We start from the raw sequence: 19,497 nt of genomic DNA on the forward strand, positions 1-19,497 counted from the left end.
AATAACCGTATGTATTGCCTCTAACATTGTTGAATGAAGGAAATAATTGACCTGTAAACTTAGCATTATTTTGTAAAAGACTACAGGTATTGCTCTTAATACTGCCGAAGGAAGGAAGGAAGAAATCAATCTGCAAACGCAGGCTGACCAGGTAGCATTACTTTGTAAAAGACTGTACATATTGCCTCTAACAATGTCGAATGAAGGAATCAATCTGTATTTTCTGTTAAGACAGTGGATAACATTTTTTGGTGATTTGTGGGGGGGGGGGGGGGGGGCAGTGAACTAACGGCATCTTCCACCAACTCCCCCGCCCTGCTCATTAACCAGGAGGCAAACTGAGAGCAAAATCTCTCGCTCTTACAATATTCAGCACGCTTTTCTTCCTGTCGCTCTGGGCCTCAGCACTTTGCTCCTGGCCAGCGGCCACACTCCTCTTGCCTCCATTGTCTATGTCCCCGCCGCTCGGCACGGCTCCCCCTTCACTCCTCAGCTTCTCCTCTTCCATCTTCTTCTTGAAGAGCGCCATGAAGCTGCCATCGTTGGCGAAAGCGTTCACCCCTTTGCTCTCCGAGGTGCCGTCCGCTTCGCTCGGCTCGGAGCTTCCAGAAACTTCGCGGCTCCTCCGCCTCTCCGCCATCTTGCGGGAACGAGGGGCCGCTGAGGCTTCTGGGGCAGAGGTAGAGGATGGGAAGCTGAAGGACAACTGCCTGAACAAATCAGCACCTCAAAACAAAAACAAACCACTAGCTCAATAAGACAAGTGCCAAGGCCAACCGATTATCTTTCCAATCGCGATGGAGTTGGGGAGATGCCTGACATCTTCGCTGGCCGACAACTGCGCATGACCGCACTTCAACGGTCCCGAAAATTTCCCGCCCCCGCTGGTTAAAAAAAAATAGATGTTAACGATAAAGATGCGTAACATTTTAAACTTGATGACCAGGAAACGTACAGGCGCCAGTTTTAAAAGAAGATATTAATTCAAATATTACAGCCGAGCCAATCGCGCCGCGTTTTACTGAAGCGGCGCTGTACCAATCAGTGTTGAAGATGGAGGCCGGTAGGACGGGGGTTACGTGGAGTTTTGGGGCGCGGAATGTCACGAATGTGAAGAAAAATTCCTCCGGTCCTTTCGTGTCTTTTGATAACGCTAAAATAGCCCGCCTATTATGTCAGCGTGTAATTATTTAAAAATTAACGACAAATAAATTAAGAAGTTCGGGGTCGGGGGGGTTCTTTCCCTCAATCGATTCACAGTCACGTGGTAACACCGAGATGGCGGCGGCAGCGGTGATGGACGAGGAGTTCGAGGATGCTATAGACGTGGAGCCCCTGGAACCCACCCTGTGCAATATCATCGAGCAGAAGTCCCTCAAATGGATCTTTGTGGGTGGGAAAGGAGGCGTGGGCAAAACCACGTGCAGGTATTAACGAGGAGAGAGCACCTTTACCAACTAACTTCAGCATTTTTAGATGTTTTCTGTATCAGTCTGTGCAGAGCTGCCTCTGGAGTAGTTGGGACTTGAGCACGGGTCTCCGGACTCAGCGATACTCCCACAATGCCATAAGAGCCCGAAATCCAGCGGTTTGTGTCTGTTATGCATCTCCCTCTGATCTTTTCGCTGGGGAGTGCTCGCAAGGAGGTGTGCGGTGAGCGCACTCGATGGCCACGTTAACGTGAAATATGAAGTCGGCAGGTGTTCCATGGCACGGCGCCCGAGTTAAATTTTGTAGAGCCATTGATTGGAAACAAGTTGAAAACTATGTTAGTCTTTTGAGGATTAGCCAGGGAAGTACTAAGCAGAGACGTGAGGATGCTGAAGGTCTGAAACAAAAATAGAAATTGTTGAAGAAACGCAACAAGTCTGGCAGTAGCTGTGGAGAGAAAGTAGAGTTAAAGTTTCAAGGCCAGTGACCTTTTAAACAAAGGAAATTTGCACACGCACGTTGTGGTGTGTACAGTTAAATTGGAGCTTTGGTCACGTGGACTTAGTGCCCTGCAAACTATTTTTTTGCTTTTGAGGTTAGAGATTAGATTCCCCACAGTGTGGAAACAGGCCCTTTTAACACAACAAATCCGCACCGCCCCTTGAAGCATACCACCTCTAACACACACACACACACACAGCCCTGAGCACTACGGGCAATTTAGCATAGCTGATCCACCTAGCCTGCAGACTTTTGGACTGTGAGAGGAAATTGGAGCACCCAGAGGAAACCCACGCAGACACAGGGAGAATGTGCAGACTCCACACGGGCAGTCGCCTGAGGCTGGAATTGAGCCTGGGTCCCTGGCTCTGTGAGGCTGCAGTGCTAACCACTGAGCCACCGTGCTGCCCCAAATACCGATAACAGGTCTCTCTCTCTTTCCTCCTCCTCCTCCTTCTCCTTCTTCTTCTTCTTCTTCTTCTTCTTCTTCTTCTTCTTCCCCCCCCCCCCCCCCACAACAGAGTAACTGCTTCCAATTAAACAAGAAAATTCCAAATCCTCCTTTAATGGTCTTCCATTCAACAAATGTTTATAGGGTAGGCCATTGGGTTTAAAAATAATGTAAGCATAAAATATTTGTTATTAAAAGTAAGCTAAATTCAACTGGTGAATGAGATAGCAAAAGGAATGCCATGTTGAGTGGAAATTACAAACCAATACACTTTCCCCACACTGCATGTGTATGTGTGTGTCAGTATAACTTTTACTTTTTTTCATTTGTGGCAAATGCAGCAGAAGAAAGCTCTCCCCCCTCCCCTTGTACCAACTCCACCATTCAACCAGATTATGGTTGATCTTTTACATCGGTACTACTTTTCTTGCACTATCCTCAAACCTTTTATGATCTTGAATTGAAAATGAAGAATAGGAGTGGGTTTAGATCAGACACCTGTTTGTGCTTTCTCAACCTTTCAAAGTAAATACGGTCAATCTTCTGTGTTCACTCAACTATGTGATAATCTGTCAATCTCAGTCTTGAATATTGTCAAGGGGACTCTGACATGTTGAATTTTTTTAAAAAATCAATTTTTCTTCAAGTGAAGAGACTTCTCCATCAAAAATGGTTGGCTCTCTATTGGGAGGTTATGCCACCCAGTTCTTGACTTTCCATCCATAGATTGCAGAATCTTTACAGCAAAGAAGGAAGTCATTCCTCCATCATGGTTACATTAGTTATCTGAAGGACTAATTCACCTACTGCTGCACTCTTCCACCCCACCTATTGTCCTTTAGCCCCGCACATTCTTCCTTTCTCAGATAATCCGATTGACCTTTGGTATATCTTGATTGAATCTCCCTTCACCACATTAGGGTAGTACACTCAGGTCCCTGTCACTTGCTATTAATGAGGCACAACCTCAGTATCCAATATGTTTAGTCCTGTGAATAAATTTTAACGAGATTATCTCAACTAAATACCAAAGCATTATTGGCTTGTTCTTCTCCAATCGTTCACGTGAGGCAACCTGCATTTCAGGAATCGGTTTACTAAGCTTTACTTCATTGAAAGCAAAATGGGCCCTTCAATAAGCACAGTTACCAAAACTGTATAAAGTGCTCTTGGTATGCTCTTTCCAGATCCCTTGAAAATTGCAGCAAAACACTTTTGTAAAAGTAAAATTCAGTGGATGCTGGAGAAATTCAGCAGGTCTGGTAACATCTGTGGAGTGAGGAATTGGCCTCTGTGTATCAAAACCAATTAATTGTCCTGCAGAAGAGTCACATTGAGCTAGAAATGTTAATGGTTTCTCTCACCACGGATGCTGCCACATTTGTTGAGTTTCTTTGGTATTTTCTGTTTTTAATATCCTTTTTTCTTATACTGCCTTGCATTTATCATTCAATGTCCATGCCTTCCACATTGCTGAAAGTTGAGTCCAAATTTAATGCCATTCAATAGGGCATACTACTGGAAACAAAACTTATATCTTTTGTCAGGTTTTGCTATCAAAGGGTTTTTAGTTTTCCAAATCTGGATTTGAAGAATTGCTTGATGTCTCTTTCTTTTATTAATAGCATACTTCTTGAGGAAATTTAAGGGGTTGTATAAAAAGTAGACTTTTAAAAATTTTAACGTTTGTTCTAAAGCAGGAGGTTGCCAGATTTAAGGAATACTGCCAGTTTCGTCTTTTCTATGGTGATTTGACAGCAAAATGGCACCGTGGTCATTTGTCGGAGGATTGGCCAATATATTGAGAATAATTGGAGATCATGACAGTGCAGTATCGAGAGATATCAGCAGTGGTGTTAAGAAAAATAAAAACTCTTAAGTTCCAGTGCAATTGCAAATTGTACTCTTCTGTCATGTTCCATTTTTTCACATTGCTTAGTATGGGATGCTGTCTCAAACTGCGAACTACGTGTCCCATGGAGAGGTGCAGAAGGATGGAGTAGGTGGGAATGTGTCTCAAATTTTGTCCCACTGATCGTAATGTTTTAGAAGGTGGCATCTAATTTGTAAATTTTTTTTCTAAACAGCTGTAGTTTGGCTGTGCAGTTGGCGGAGGTTCGGGAGAGTGTGCTGATCATTTCTACTGATCCAGCTCATAATATCTCTGATGCATTTGATCAGAAATTCTCAAAAGTACCAACAAAAGTGAAAGGCTATGATAATCTGTTTGCTATGGTAAGTAAAAATATAAGCAGCGGGGAACATAATTGCATGAATTAAACGTTTTTGTGGCTCAAATAACATATTGAAGTAAGTGAGGTGAGTCAATAACTGATAATATAAATGTTGCTGAAATTGGGGATCCCATACGTAACAGCTGGGAAGAGTAAAAGGTTCTGCAGTGACTTCGAATGAGATACAGTTAACTCTGTTACACAGAGGTTTAGATTAGTACATTTTGTGCAGTGTGCTTCTGCGCTGAGACGAACCTGATAATTAAAGCAACCCTTAACATGGCAGCCTTCAAACCTTATAAGCATCATGATTTAGGTTGGGAGGAGTTCTAAAATAACAAAGGGTGGAATCACATTTTCAGTGTTGATATTTTTATCTGATTTTCTCCATAAGCTTTGAATTGTGACTTCAGAACTTGCGTATTGACAATGATGACCTTATTTCTATGTATTTGTGTGTCATTAATAGTCAGCTCAACTTATTTATCTGCCACTTGCAGTTGTTGTAGCCTTCTCCAAGAAAACATCGTTAATATTTCAAATTTTGGCAGGACTTGAATATGAACTTTGTTTTCTCTCCACAGATTCTGTCAGACATGCTGAGTGTCTCCAGCAATTTCTGTTTTTGGTTGTTTGAGATCTCCAGCATCCGCAGTGCTTTACTTTTTTAAATTGCATTCAAGGCCCAGTAAGAAATGTGGCTAGACAAAGTACATTATATTGGAGATGATCAGCAAACTGCAATCAATCTGCTGAACAGAATTTATATTTTTATGTGTTCGTAAGGGGATGTCAGTTTAGCTGGCTGCACTGGCATTTATGACCCACCTCTAATTACTCTTCAGAAAGTGGTGGTGACCTACCTCCTTGAACTGCTTTAGTTCATGTGTGGGCAAATCCACAGTGCTTGTTAGTGAGCGAACTACAGGATTATTGATGCAAGGCTATCATCCGTCATCTTTCTTTCAAGTAAAAGTCCACTTTTTGTTACCTTAGTTTATTAAGTGCCTTGGTGTGTTTCTTGATGTTTAAAGGTGCTGAAGAAGTTCAAATCATTGCCTTGTGTTTAAACTATCTCTGCTTCATGCAACAATAAAAGGAAGATATTAGGACTAGGGTAGGATGCTAATAGAATGAGAAAATGAGGTTAGACTTATGGGAATAAAATGTTTTCGGGTTACTCGCTGTATAAACAAGAACCAGGTTTCACGAGTTTCAAATTCTGCAGGAGCATGGATTTTAAGAATAAAAGTGCTGAAAATTTGTTCTGCCTTCTTACTTTCCTCATGCAGGAAATTGACCCAAGCCTGGGAGTGGCAGAATTACCTGATGAATTTTTTGAGGAAGATAATATGCTAAGCATGGGTAAGAAGATGATGCAGGAAGCAATGAGCGCATTCCCTGGCATCGATGAAGCTATGAGCTATGCTGAAGTAATGAGGTAATGTGGGAGGGAGTGGAAGATTTGATTTATTATGGTCTAATATACCTAAGAAGTGCACAAAGCAACATCATTATTAGATTTGAAATCAGAGAGGTTCATTCAGCAGTCCAATAACGGTGGGGAAGAAGCTGCTCTTGACCCTGTTGATATGTGTGTTTAAGCTTCTGTCTTTTCTGCCTGATAGGGCTTGGAAGAGAATATGACCAAGTGGGAGGGGTGTTTGATGTTGGCTGCCTTTCTGTGGTAACTTAAAAGTGTAGATGGAGCCCATGGATGGGAAGTTAGCTTGTGTCATTGTCTGGGCTGTGTTCACAACTTTTAGTATTTAACAGTCCCGGGCAGAGCAGATGCCATACCAAGCCGTGATGTACCTGGATAGAATGTTTTCTGTGGTGAATCTCTAAAATTTGGCAAGGGTCCTTGTGGGCATGCTGAATTTCTTTTAGCCTCCTGAGGAAGAAGAGGCCTTATTGTGCTTTCTTGACTGTGGTATCTACATGGCAAGACCAGGACAGACTGTTAGTTATCATCACTCCTAGGAACTTGATGCTTTCGACAGGGGGAGGCCAGTTAGTCCCTCAAGCCTGATCTGCCATTTGATGAGATTGTGACTGGTAGGTGACCTCGTGTTATTTAAGCACTTTTTGCCTCGTATTCCTTAATAACTTAATCACTTTGGCAAAATGCCTATCAGTCTTGTTTTTAAGCAAGCTGTCAATCTAGCATCAATTACTGTTTTATAGAAATGTGCTGTATCATGTTGTTATGTGTGATTTTATATTAATTTCATTCCTGAAATGTCTGGCTCTAGTTTTAAAACCATGCGGCCCCCAACCCCCAATCTGTACTCACCAACCAAGGCAGATGAGTTCTTTCTGCTAACTACTTAATTTTGTATCTTGTACTTTCATTGCATCACCCCTTAACCTAAATTCCAGGAATTATTTGGACCCAAAAGTATTTAAAGTTGTACAGCATTATTTTAATCAAAAGATGTTCTTTGTGATATGCCACACCAATTGGAAAGCCAAATGGACACTTCATTCCCAGATTGGATGATTCTCTGTTATCAGCCAAACAACTATGTTTCCTAATTCCTATGTTTAATAGTTCAAAGTCTTCCATGACAACGAAACTGCACAATTTCAATAAAGTTGCTACTTCTGGGTTGCTCAGAGCAGTGTTTTGAGAACAGGGGGACACAAATTTAAGGTAATTCGGGGTGAGTAGTTAGGATTAATGCACAACCAGAGAGCACAGTAGAAGCATGTTCAAAGGCTGTAAGATGCAATTGATTATTATCCAAAAAGGCAGAATGTGCAAGGGAGAATGGGTGCAAACAGCACTGGGTGCATCACTTCAGAAAGCCAGTAAAAACGTGGTAGGTTGAATTACTGCCTCCTCTGTTGTACCTGTTCTTTAGTTCTGTGGTCTGATTTAATCTGCAGCTCTGTGGTTTTGTTTAAATCTGTAACATTTGATATTCTATATAGGGTACATCTGGTGTTCTTTATTTTTGAAAGATGATGATTTGTATACATGACTTACCTTTGCATAGCTCTGTTCGGGCCTAGCATGGAGAATGCTTTCAAGCACAACTGAGGTGAAACTGCTACGTTTGTCTTTTGTCCTTTGGGAATGCTTTTGAGCCTGAGGAACTGCAGTAATTATAGAGAAGAAACCTTGTCGGGCAGGGTTCTAGTATCTTCATGGGAATTTGAAAAGTTCCCATGCTCTTTGCCCTGTGTTATGTACTGGGAGCACATTGGCAGAAGTTGTTGTCATAAGGATTTCAAAAGTGATTAATGATTGAAATGGATTTCCTAATCAAGTAATGGAGAAGAAAACCTTAGAACTGTTTAAGTTGGATCGTGGAAGTGGTGGGAGGACTGTATGAGAATACTGTGGGCACACAGCTAAGATGAAACATTTTTACTTAGAGTAATTACAAACTGGACTCATTACCTCCTGGAGTAGTTGTGAACTTGGGAAAGCTGTTAGGAATAGAAGCTTGAGAGACCCATAAAAAGGATTATGCGCAAAGAGTTAGATCAGTGTTGGGAGGGCACACTTGTTGAACATAAATGCCATGTAGGCTGAATAACTTGTTTCTGCACAATGTATTTATGTAATGTTTCAAACTCTTACCTGTTGTGAAATCTATACTTTGGATTTGGAAATGTTACCTTTCTAATAATTTTTCTATTTAGGGGATCTAAATTAACCCAAATCTGCTTTTCTATTTGAAAATAAATCGTTTAGTGTAGGAGTTCTAATAGTGAACTACTTGCTGATCTGATTGCAAGGTAAAAGAGTTGCATAGATAATGAATCCTATTGTCCACTGAATCCCCAGCACATTATTTATCTTCATACACCCAGGACATAGCCTCGATTTTTAAATAAAAATTACAAGGTGCTTAATCATGATGTAGTTGTAATACACCAATGAAGATTGCAAACTCAATGTTCTTGCATATCAGTGACATGGTGATTTATTGTGGTTTTACTTACATGTTGATCTAGACTGACCATTTATGTAAAATGCTCGATGCAAACTTAAGCATTGCAACATTGAACCTTCGCAAGTTGACGCAATCAGAAAACATGCTACGATAGTTATAACATTCATGACATTCTCAAACCTCTGTCAAATTAAGTTGTTCAAGGATATAAAACTGTTGGGCATTAGTTTGCAGGTGAACAAGGTTCCATGGAGCAATTTATTGTAGGTAACTTATAATATCCTTTTGTTAAAAAATTTGTGTTTTACAGGTTGGTGAAAGGCATGAATTTCTCAGTAGTGGTGTTTGACACAGCACCAACAGGGCACACATTACGACTTCTGAACTTTCCAACTATCGTTGAGAGGGGACTTGGGAGACTAATGCAAATTAAAAACCAGATCAGCCCTTTCATTTCCCAGGTAGTCTAAGCCAATGACTTAACTTGCTCTGGAATGTTTGGACAATATATTGACAGTAAATTAGTACTAAAATTGAGATTGAGATTGTCTGTCAATAGTGCAAAATGCATCTTTGGTATTTTTGAATGCTTATAGATTAGGAAGCGATTGAAAATAAACTTGCTCAGCATTCCTTGTGCTATCCAGTACTGGCAACATTTGTAATGTTTGAAAGTGTAGAATTTTTTTTCTTTTTCTGTTCAAATACCCTACCAACAAGTAACTTATGTTTACATGTCAAGAGCTGCTATTTCAAAAAGATAGGAGGTTGCTGCACAAGTAGAAATGGTAAAACACAAAGAACAGAACAAGATCAGAAAGAAGGAAATAGAGCAACCGTTGTTCATTGTTAATGTATTTTAAGCAAAATTTCAATTGAGTGCCTCACGCACTGTTTAATTGCAGAGTCGCCTAAAAGTTTATTTAAAGCTGTATATGTTCATGTTGTAAAGCATGGCCATTGCTTTTGCCTTGCAATCTGCATACATCTGACAAACTAGCATCGAAATTAGGAGAAGGAATAGACACTTTGGCACCGTTCAATAAGAAAATGCTGATCTAATTCTCCACATTCCTGCCTACCCCAGTAACCTGTCAATTCCTTACTTATCAAGAATCTATATAAATCTGCTTTAAAACTATTTAAAGACTCTGCCTTCACCAGCTTTTGGGGAAGAGTGAACCAAAGATTCATAATCCTCTGAGACAATTTCTCCTGTGACTGTTTTGAATTGGCATTTGCTTATTTTTAAGTGGTAACCCTGAGTTGTAGATTCTCCCACAAGAACAGACATCTCTTCCTGTCAAGACCCTTCTGGTAGTGAAACGTTTCAACCAAGCTGTCGCATATTCTTCTAAATTACACAAACCAAACAGGGAACACTATAGAGGCATCTTGTGTGACACACATATAAAGCAGGTGGTTTAGGACGTCTCCTAGTTGATAAACAGCCGATCTATTCCAATTTAGCTGTCCTAGGTACTGAGCAGCTGCTACATATGTAAAGTCTCGGTATGCATGTTAATGAATCATTCAAGTGATACGTCTTTGGATTGTTTACAGGTCTTCCATACTTAGTGTGCATTTGGGTAGTTAGCATTTTAATGTTAAAGCATTTAGTTTTGGAATTTTGGAGTAGAATTAACTAGGATACCTTCTGTATAAATGCATTGAGCTTCCAATTTAAAAATAAGATGACCAAGATGTTCTGCATAGATTTAACTTGCAATAATCGGTACTTGAATCTGCCATCTTTGTGCTGGTTGTGTGGTCAAATGGTGTATGTATTTAATCATTTCTAACATTTCAGATGTGCAGTATGCTTGGACTCGGCGACATGAATGCAGATCAACTTGCTTCAAAGCTGGAGGAGACCTTACCTGTCATTCGTTCAGTCAGTGAACAGTTTAAAGACCCGGTAATTATCACTTAACTGTTTTTCTCCCTTCGCCTAAAGACCGGTGCTGACGTGAGGACTAATGGTTTAACTGAGGTCATCATTGACCTTGGAATATTGAGATTACCTATAGCTCCAAAGATCCATAGGAGTGACTGAACCCTCCATTTGAGTTTTTTTTCCAATAGGTCTCATACTAGACCACAGATTATTGAATTTGTAAATGCTGGATTGATGATTCAATACTGTACCCACTAAGTCGCCCATATCCTAACAACCAGCATTAACTGTACAATTTGAATAAAATACTGTTTTGTGCTTTAAATTTATTCTTTTGGGAGACTGTGGAGCATGTCCTTCAGAGCTCCTATTCACACGTCACATTAATTAATTCATTTTGTTTCTGTCTTCCGCTCACAGTATGTTCCATCCCACCGTCTTAAGCTACCGGTGGACAATCTCCACATAATGTCATTCAGCGCAGTACAGTTTATTTATGGTCCACATTCCCATCTGCCACCAGTGTCCCCTCCCCCCCCACATATTGTTGGTGAAGACCTGCATTAGAAAAGAGCTTTGCTGGATTTCACTTAAGTTACATTATAATGAGAAGACATCTCTAAGCATGCAATTCTAATATAAAAGAAACCCTTATTTTAAGCTGAGTGTGCATGTCTAAGCCAGACTCTGGTGTCTTGACTCATGCTGACAAGATAATTCTTCTATCCTCTCTGTTAGCTGATCTGGTCTGTTATAGAGTGCATCTCCATGCTGATCTTGAGAAGAACAATGGGCCATTACCTGCCTGAGCTTTTACTTATTACTATCCAACGATTCTGTGTTGTATTTGTGTATGAAACCAAAGCTGACATTTTTACTACGATTGCCACTGTTCTGTTTGGTGAGTTCCAAGATGATAGTCACCTACTAAACACATTTTCTGGCCTTTTCACAGGAGCAGACCACCTTTATCTGTGTTTGCATTGCTGAGTTTCTGTCTTTATACGAGACAGAACGACTAATTCAAGAGTTGGCCAAGTGTAAAATTGACAGCCACAACATAATTGTAAACCAATTAGTATTTCCAGACCCTGGGGAGAAACCATGCAAGATGTGTGAGGCTCGACACAAAATCCAATCCAAATATCTAGACCAGGTAATATTACATGGTATGAACTTTGTATTTTGGGTGTATTTTGCATAGAAAATGTGGCCAGTCATGACGTGACCAGCTAAATTGGCCTAATGCTTGAATTGTATCAGGTATTTGTTTAATGTTCTCCTGAGCGGGTTTGAGCTCTTTTTGGACTATCCATTCCAAATAAGTGCAATCAAGTCAAGAAAGATGCTGATGGAAGCAGGAATGTGAGGCAGATGCTGACGTAGTGGCAGTCTATGTTCCTTTTTAACTTTTACTGCTGTTGTGTGGACCTCCAAGGTCTGTGCATGCCAGCGACTTCTGGAACTGAAAAATATTGAGTCTACATGCTGATGGGTGTGTACTAGACCCTCTGAGCAGAGCCAGCCACACATCTTGGAGGAAACATTGGTGGTCACTAGTAATTTAGAGGCCCAGGCTAATGTCTTGGGGGCAAAAACAAATTGCTGGAGAAACTCAGCAGGTCTGATACATAGATAATAGGAACTGCAGATGCTGGAGAATCTGAGATAACAAGGTGTGGAGCTGGATGAACACAGCAGGCCGAGCAGGAAAGCTGATGTTTTGGGCTTAGACCCTCCGATACATATATGGAGATAAAGCAGAATTAACATTTCAAGTCCTGTGACCTTTTTTTTGAATATTTTGGGGCCATGGGTTCAGATCCCACCACTATAGCTGATGAGATGAACAAATCACTTAATAAATTTGGAATAGAAAGCTGGTGTCTAGTAGTGATCATGAAAATTACCAGCAGCTATTTTTTAAAACAGAAACACCTTGTTCACCTATGCCCTTCAGAAAAGGAAATCTGATCTTATCTAGTTGGTCCACGTGTGCCTTGAAAAGCACAGATGTAGATGGCTCTTCACTGTGCTCAGGTCGAGGCTGGCAGGGATGAACAATAAATCTTGGGCTTGCCAACAACACCACATCAAATAATTTTTTAAAAATAGGAATTGGCTGTTCAGCTCTTCTACCCAGTTTGGTTATTTAGCTGTTTTGTAGTTCGACTCTATTAATCTCCTCTTTGACTTATACTCCTTGATGTTCTTGCTTACTAGATCCCTCTTGAAAATTTCAGATGACTCAGAAGTTTCAAATTACCACACACATCTGTTTTTTTAAAAAAAAAAGCCCGAGACATTTGAAGGCATTGCCTCAAACTTGTTTTGAAATTGTGAATGATTTGTGTACAAATGTGGTCCCTTTTTAAAAAAATTTTTTGTTTTTGGCATGGCTATATGTACAAGGTAATTTAAAGGCACCAACTTGTTTGTTGCCTGCATGAGAGCTTTTTCTGGTTTCTGAGCAGCTGCACAGCTTAGAGGGCGCATTATTTTTGTGTTCTGAGTTTATAACAGTTTCCCAGTAACTATTGCTCACCTGGCAGTTTAAGTTTATAGTGTATCGGGTGCATTATCCAACCATCGCACTGAGTGGTGGTTCATGATTTATAACTCAAGGTTTTTTTTTGTGAATAAGATTATTTTAGCTTGTCTGTTTCTGTTTTTCTTTCAGATGGAAGATTTGTATGAAGATTTTCACATTGTGAAACTCCCATTGTTACCTCATGAAGTCAGGGGCACTGACAAAGTCAACACTTTCTCTAAACTCCTGCTTGAGCCTTACAAGCCACCGAGTAAATGAATAGACTTCCCTCATTCCGTTTCAAGACTGATGCAAAGAGATCCAAGATTTGTAATTTATTAACACTATGTTTGTAGGAAGGAGCTTGGGGAGGGAATGCGTGGATGTTATTTATTGTTTCGATCGGTTTTTGATTTCTGGTTATTGTAACTTTAAGGAGGTGATTTTTGCATTGTGATCTCAAGAGGTTGTGTCAAAGTTGTAGAACGGAGCATTATATATCTACAGCTTTATTCTGTGATTAACTGCTTCAGATTTTTTCCCTCCTCTTAATGGTTGTCTGTCCTGTCTCAAGTGACCCCATGTCTTGAGGACCCAACGCATTCTCTATAATTCTCCTCCTACCAGCAGTTCACTTAACTGTGGCTGCTTCTCCAGTTGAACACCTCGAAATGAAGTGATTGGTTTACTACAGAAGCAACAATTGTTTTCGGAAGCCACAGTGACCCCTTTCCTACTACCCACCCCTGCCCTATTCCTTTCCACAGATGCTGCTACCTAAAAATAGTATTATGAAAGTAGCCCATTAAATGCTTTGACACAAGCAAGCCACTTTTCTTTTCAGCTGCACTTGAAGTTGTTCATTATTTATGTGAATAGGAGCAAGCTACCCCATATTAGGCAACAAATTCTAATTTTTGAGACCAATTCAGCAATCATCATGTAACTTACATATGTTTCTTCAGAGTGTTCCTTACTTCACTCAGCTCTCCATTAGATAAGCAGACCAAGTACATCATCTGTCTCTTTCAGAACATGAGTTATATGAGAAAGCTTCTCTAAGCCTGACCACTGACAAAATACTTAAAATGGTACATTAGGTTTAAAAAAATTATCTGCCATTGCTTTTTCCGGTGTTGTCAGGCCTTCAATTCGCTTTATGCAATCTGAGACTTGAGATTTTATCTGTGTTGATATGCTGCTTTGAGTGCTGTCTGTGCTTTATGGCGCCTTTTTCCAATTTGGAAAGGCTTTTAATGAAGAGAAGGGTTTATGAAGAATGTACACACACCTGAAACTTTTGACACCCGTCCATTTTGTTGTATTGGGTCTGTTTACCAATTCTCTTGTGGACTCTTTTCCTCTACACTGCCCATTGTCACACTCTGGGCCAGATGGGAGTTTGTCTGGAGCCTCCTCAATGAATTTGCGGCTCAGAGTGGGATTGGGCTGTTCCTACTTTCTGACTGAATCATTGTCTGTTAAAGTGGCTCACCTAGTTTGACATAACGAGCGATGGTGGAGCAGAAAGATCAAATGATTCACAAAGTACAGAGGTCAAAGTGATGTGATGTTTACTAGGGCAGGAGTGGACAGGGCTAATACGGTTCCTGCTGCTGGTCCTTGTCCTCCTGAGCTGATGAGTATTTGGAAATTGTTTGTTGGCCTGGCACCTGAGAATGGCCACTTAGTACACAATGCTGTTTAAATGGTGCTTGGTGTCCTCCTGACAATCGACACCATTTTTTTCTTTGACTGGGGTCATTTATAACATGGGATAAGAAATTCAATAAACACCTAATTATTTGTGGTGGTCTCACCACATGAGAGTATTGCAATTGTTTTTAACAGTTAGTGAAGTTCACAATGAGTTGTCTTGAAGGCATTATTCTATGACTGAAGTCAAAATGCAGACTAAATACAACAGGGGCCATACACTACTCGGTGACTGCGATTTCCCTCATATCAGGGACTACATGTTGAATGATATATCCACTCTGGTCCAGTCAGTAGTCTGAAAAGAGAATTGCCAAAATGGTACAATAAGTGGCGTTTGTGTGTTAGTATTATGGAAACTGATGGGAAAGGCAAGCTTGCTTAAAAGCACTGGGTCAATCATCCCCTGCTTTCTGTTCACGGTTGACAATTATCTCTCTGAAACAGGCCCTACCTTCCCATTAACTAAACAGACTATTGCTTGAGTTTTAACTAGCCAACTCTCACCAAAGAAAGATGGGTAGAGAGCTGGAGGGAAGAATACATAACCAGGGATGCTGCCCTTAGGTAAGAGAAACCTATCTTAACTGGCTAGCAAACAACCCAACTCATGGACTTAAATTAATTCTACATTTTAATTTTAAATTGCAGAATTAATTTTAAGTCCATCTCCAAATGCTATTTTCTGCCGAGTTACCTTTTTTGCCTGCTACAGTAACTTTATTGCTTCCAAATGAATGCCGTGTGGCTGAGTTTGCAATCTATTTTGATTTAGCAGAAACTATCCCATTTAAGGGAGATGATTCAACATCTGGCACCTGAAGGCATAGTTGGAAAAGAGGAATTCACCTGGGGTTCCTGCTGATGAACTGTTTGTACGGTGTCTAAGCATTGTTGGAAGATAGACATTTGTGGGTGACCACTGAGACAGCAGTATGTCCCTTAGTGAATTGATTTGCTTTTCACAGTGTCGCAAGCTATGCTGAGGGCAAGATGCTGGTAGTTACCGAGTGTCTATGACCAGACCTCCCACTAACAGCAGAAGAAAGAAAATTGATAGTGAAAAGCTATCTTTTTAAAGTAGTAACACTAACAGCTATTATTAAAGTTTGAGTTGAGTTTAAATACTACAAGGGTAAACTTAAATATTTATTTGTATTGTTTACAATAATTTCTAGGCTGGAGATGGGGAATAAATGTATTAAAACTCTTGAAATATACAATTATTGTGGGCTGTTGTGTTATACATTTTCTAGATGGAAGAAGGGTACTTAGAGCTTGCAACTGGGGTAGTTATATTGTGTGTTAAAGAGAAGCTTCAGAGGGCAACAGTTACAGTGCAAAGAAGAATGTGGTAGTAAAGGTGATTCTTTGGTTCCTCGTGCTCCAAAGTTGCTTATTGTTACTGACATAAGCCATATGTAGCAGTTTCAAATTAGAATCTTGGATGGTTGGATCCAAGCCTGTCTCGGGGTGGTGGTGGTGGGGGGGGAGCAAAAAGGACCCCACCACATTTTCCATTTGTAACTGCCTCTGTGGGAAGTCATCTAAACTCCGTGAAAGGTGGTGGCTGGGTATTCTGATGCTAGACACAAACAGAATTAGTATTTTAGAGCATGGAAGATGATCCTTTTGGCTAAAAATACCTGTACCAACCCTCTGAAAGTTATTAAATTTGATCAACATCCTTGTTGTCTTTCTCAACCCATGCTGGCCCTTTAAATTTCACATCTTAAAGCATTATCTGCTTCACATTTCGTAATCCGCATATTGTGATTTCACCTCTAGTTTTAGCAGGGTGTTCCACTTTCCAGCAGGCTTTATTTAATTAACAATTAAGTCTGTCCAGTAATTAAGTTTCTGTTGACTACTAACCCACTGATCAGTGGAAATGGACTTACAGCTGTGTGTGCATACCTGCACCCAAGAATGGTAGCATTTGAAGAAGGTAGCCAATAACCACTTCCTGAAGGACAATTAAGGAAGTGCAGTAAATGCTAGCCTAGTCAGTGACACTCATATCCCTTCAACAAATAAATAGTGCAAGTCAAAGGCTGAAATTCATCACTCTGTGCTCTAGTGTGAATGTAATTGCTGAAATCACAAAACTAAATTGTTGCCCCTGGATATTTAGGATCTTGTTGTTAATTCATGCATATACTCGTGCTTAAATTAATTTTTAAACCAATGAGCCATACGTGTTTTCTGACTTCGTAGATAAACAGAGTACAGGCTTTGCTGGTTAAACCAGCATTTCTGTGCACTCCTTAATTGCTCTGGAGAAGGTGATGGTGAGCGGCCTCGTTTTGAACTGCTGTAGTCCATGTGTTCATGCACTTGTGCTGCTAGTACATTCCACAGTTTTGACCCAGCATCAGAGATTGTGTGTGACTTGAAAGGGAATTTACTAGTGGTGATTCCCCTGCCCCTCTAAGTGATAACGGTCATGGATTTGGAAGATGCTGTCATTGAAGCCTTTGTGAGTTACTGTAGATACATTGCTGACCTCTGCATTGGTGATGACGAATGAATATTGAATATGCTGGATGGGATGCCAATAAAATGGGCTTCTTTGTACTGAACGGTGGTGTACTAGTGTGTTAAAGCAGCACACACTCGGGTAACTATGCCATCATACTCCTGGTTTGTGCCTTGTAGATAGTGGACAGACTCTGGGGAGTTAAGTGCTGAATTACCATAGAATCCTTAGCCTGTGACCCACTTTTGTAGCTTTTATATGGCTGGTCCATTTCAGTTTGTCCTCAGTAGTAACTTCTAGGAAGTTGATGGTGTAATTAGTGACATAATGCCATTGAAGGTCATGGAAAGTGATTAGTTTCTGTCTTCTTGGAGATAGTCATTGCTTGACATTTTGAGTGTATGTTACTTGCCACTTTATCAGGTCAAGCTTGGATACTGTCCACATTATGCTGTTTACATGGATGGCTTTAGTATCTAAGGAGTCATGAATGATGCTGAGCATTAGTGAACACCCCCATTTCTGACCTTTTGATGGAGGACAGGTTATTGATGAAGCAGCTGAAGATTTTTGGACCTAGGCCACTACCCTAAAGAAGTCCTGAAATGAATAACACCCCCAACAATCACAGGCACTGTGCGAGTCACAGGTTCAGGGTTTGGTGTCTAGTTGGAGGCCGGTTGCCTCTGTTGGTTCCAAAAGAGGAAATCGCATGGTGCCATTCCCATTTTCTACCCAGACCTCTTGCATTGTTCCTTCTCAGATAGTAATCCAATTTCCACCTGAATGTTTCAATTGAACTTTCTGGCACTGCATTCCAGATCCTAACCTCACTTCATGAAAGAGGTTTGCCTCATGTTGCAGGTGAGTTCATCTGTTCTTTAGCAGCAATAATTGGTATCCTTTAACATATTACCCAGGACACCTGAAGTGGGCAGAATCGCGGCCTCACTGTGCCAGGGTCCTGAGTTTGATTCCAACCTTGGGTGACTGTAGAGTTTGCATATTCTTCTATGTGGATTTCCTTCAGATCTCTGGTTTCTTCCCAGCTATCAAAGATGCACAGGTTAGGTGAATTAGCCATGATAAATGTGAGTTTATGCGGATAGGGTAGAGGTCTGGATGGGATAGTCTCCAGAGGGTTGGTGCACATTCAATGAGCCAAATGGCCTCTTTCCACAGGAGAGGGGATTCTATGATTCCAACTTCCTTATTCCTCCTTGTAGCCTCATGATTCACTTCAACTAACGCAACTAGAGATGGGACATAAATGATGGTCCAGCCAGTGACACCTACATCCCATGAATGAATTTGGGGGGGGGGAAAAAACAGGGCCACAGTTTAAACATAATATCTACCCCCCCCCCACCCACATTTCTGATCATTCAGAGCAATGTTAGAAGTTGTGGTTGGTTGGCTCACTGAGCTGGTTCATTGTTTTTCTCCAGACATTTCATTACCCTGCTGGGTAACATCATCAGTGCAGCCTCTGATGAAGCGCTGTTGTGTTTTCCCACCTGTTACTTAAACTCTGGTGTCTGTTGAGCTGGATTACCTCCCTTCTGGTTTTCCTTCGCAGTGGAGTATAAATGGGGTCAAGCTGTCTGTGTATATTGATGGCTTTCTTCATGGAGTACCAGGCTTCTAGGAATTCCTGTGCTTGTCTCTGCTTTGCATGTCGCAGGATCTTGGTGTTGTCCCAGTCGAGATGGTGGTTCTCCTTGTCCACGTGGGATAGAGATGAGTGAGTATTGGTCAAGTCTTTTTGCAACCAGTTGATGTTCGTGTATTCTTGTTGTTAATTTCCTTCCTGTTTGCCCAATCTAGTGTTTTAGTGTTCTCTGCAAGGAATCTTGTATATGACTCTGATCCCGTCCATAGAGTGTAATGGGTCTTTGGTTTGGGTGAGCAGTTCTCGTAGGGTTGATGTGAGGACAGGGTGGATCCATATCAGCTCTACGACAACTGCTTCCCCAAACAAAGGCTCACTACCCACTATGGACTATGGACGGGATCAGAGTCATATACAAGATTCCTTGCAGAGAACACTAAAACACTAGGTTGGGCAAACAGGAAGGAAATTAACAACAAGGATACACGAACATCAACTGGTTGCAAAAAGACTTGACCAATACTCACTCATCTCTATCCCACGTGGACAAGGAGAACCACCATCTCGACTGGGACAACACCAAGATCCTGCGACATGCAAAGCAGAGACAAGCACAGGAATTCCTAGAAGCCTGGTACTCCATGAAGAAAGCCATCAATAAACACATGGAGCTCAACCCCATATATACTCCACTGCGAAGGAAAACCTGAAGTGTGGTAATCCAGCTCAACAGACACC

The 19,497-nt window shown here is 41.0% G+C and overlaps 2 protein-coding genes across 2 annotated transcripts in view; one reads left to right on the top strand and one right to left on the bottom strand.

The window, feature by feature from the left end:
- trir (telomerase RNA component interacting RNase) overlaps positions 1-858 on the bottom strand; it is a 14,775-nt gene extending 13,917 nt beyond the window's left edge. Inside the window, exon 1 of the mRNA XM_048521986.2 lies at positions 365-858. Within this exon, the coding sequence (XP_048377943.2) occupies positions 365-640 (276 nt within the window). The 5' untranslated portion in view covers positions 641-858. The remainder of the gene's footprint in view (positions 1-364) is intronic.
- Positions 685-18,512, top strand: get3 (guided entry of tail-anchored proteins factor 3, ATPase). Its single transcript, XM_048521985.2, has 7 exons — positions 685-1,427; positions 4,471-4,618; positions 5,910-6,058; positions 8,836-8,986; positions 10,336-10,443; positions 11,378-11,578; positions 13,103-18,512. Exons 1-7 carry the CDS (start codon positions 1,279-1,281, stop codon positions 13,229-13,231), a joined length of 1,035 nt encoding a protein of 344 aa, XP_048377942.1. The 5' UTR covers positions 685-1,278; the 3' UTR covers positions 13,232-18,512.
- The last annotated feature ends 985 nt before the right edge of the window (positions 18,513-19,497 follow it).

This window comes from Stegostoma tigrinum, chromosome 35 (genome assembly GCF_030684315.1).
Source record: "Stegostoma tigrinum isolate sSteTig4 chromosome 35, sSteTig4.hap1, whole genome shotgun sequence".
Classification (NCBI taxonomy): Eukaryota; Metazoa; Chordata; class Chondrichthyes; order Orectolobiformes; family Stegostomatidae; genus Stegostoma; species Stegostoma tigrinum.

Excerpts from the sequence above, each read along its gene's own strand:
- get3 (XM_048521985.2), top strand. The coding sequence starts at position 1,279 with ATGGCGGCGGCAGCGGTGATGGACGAGGAGTTCGAGGATGCTATAGAC. Across the intron at positions 1,428-4,470 it reads GTGGGCAAAACCACGTGCAG|CTGTAGTTTGGCTGTGCAGT; the intron begins GTATTAACGAGG and ends TTTTCTAAACAG. Across the intron at positions 8,987-10,335 it reads TCAGCCCTTTCATTTCCCAG|ATGTGCAGTATGCTTGGACT; the intron begins GTAGTCTAAGCC and ends CTAACATTTCAG.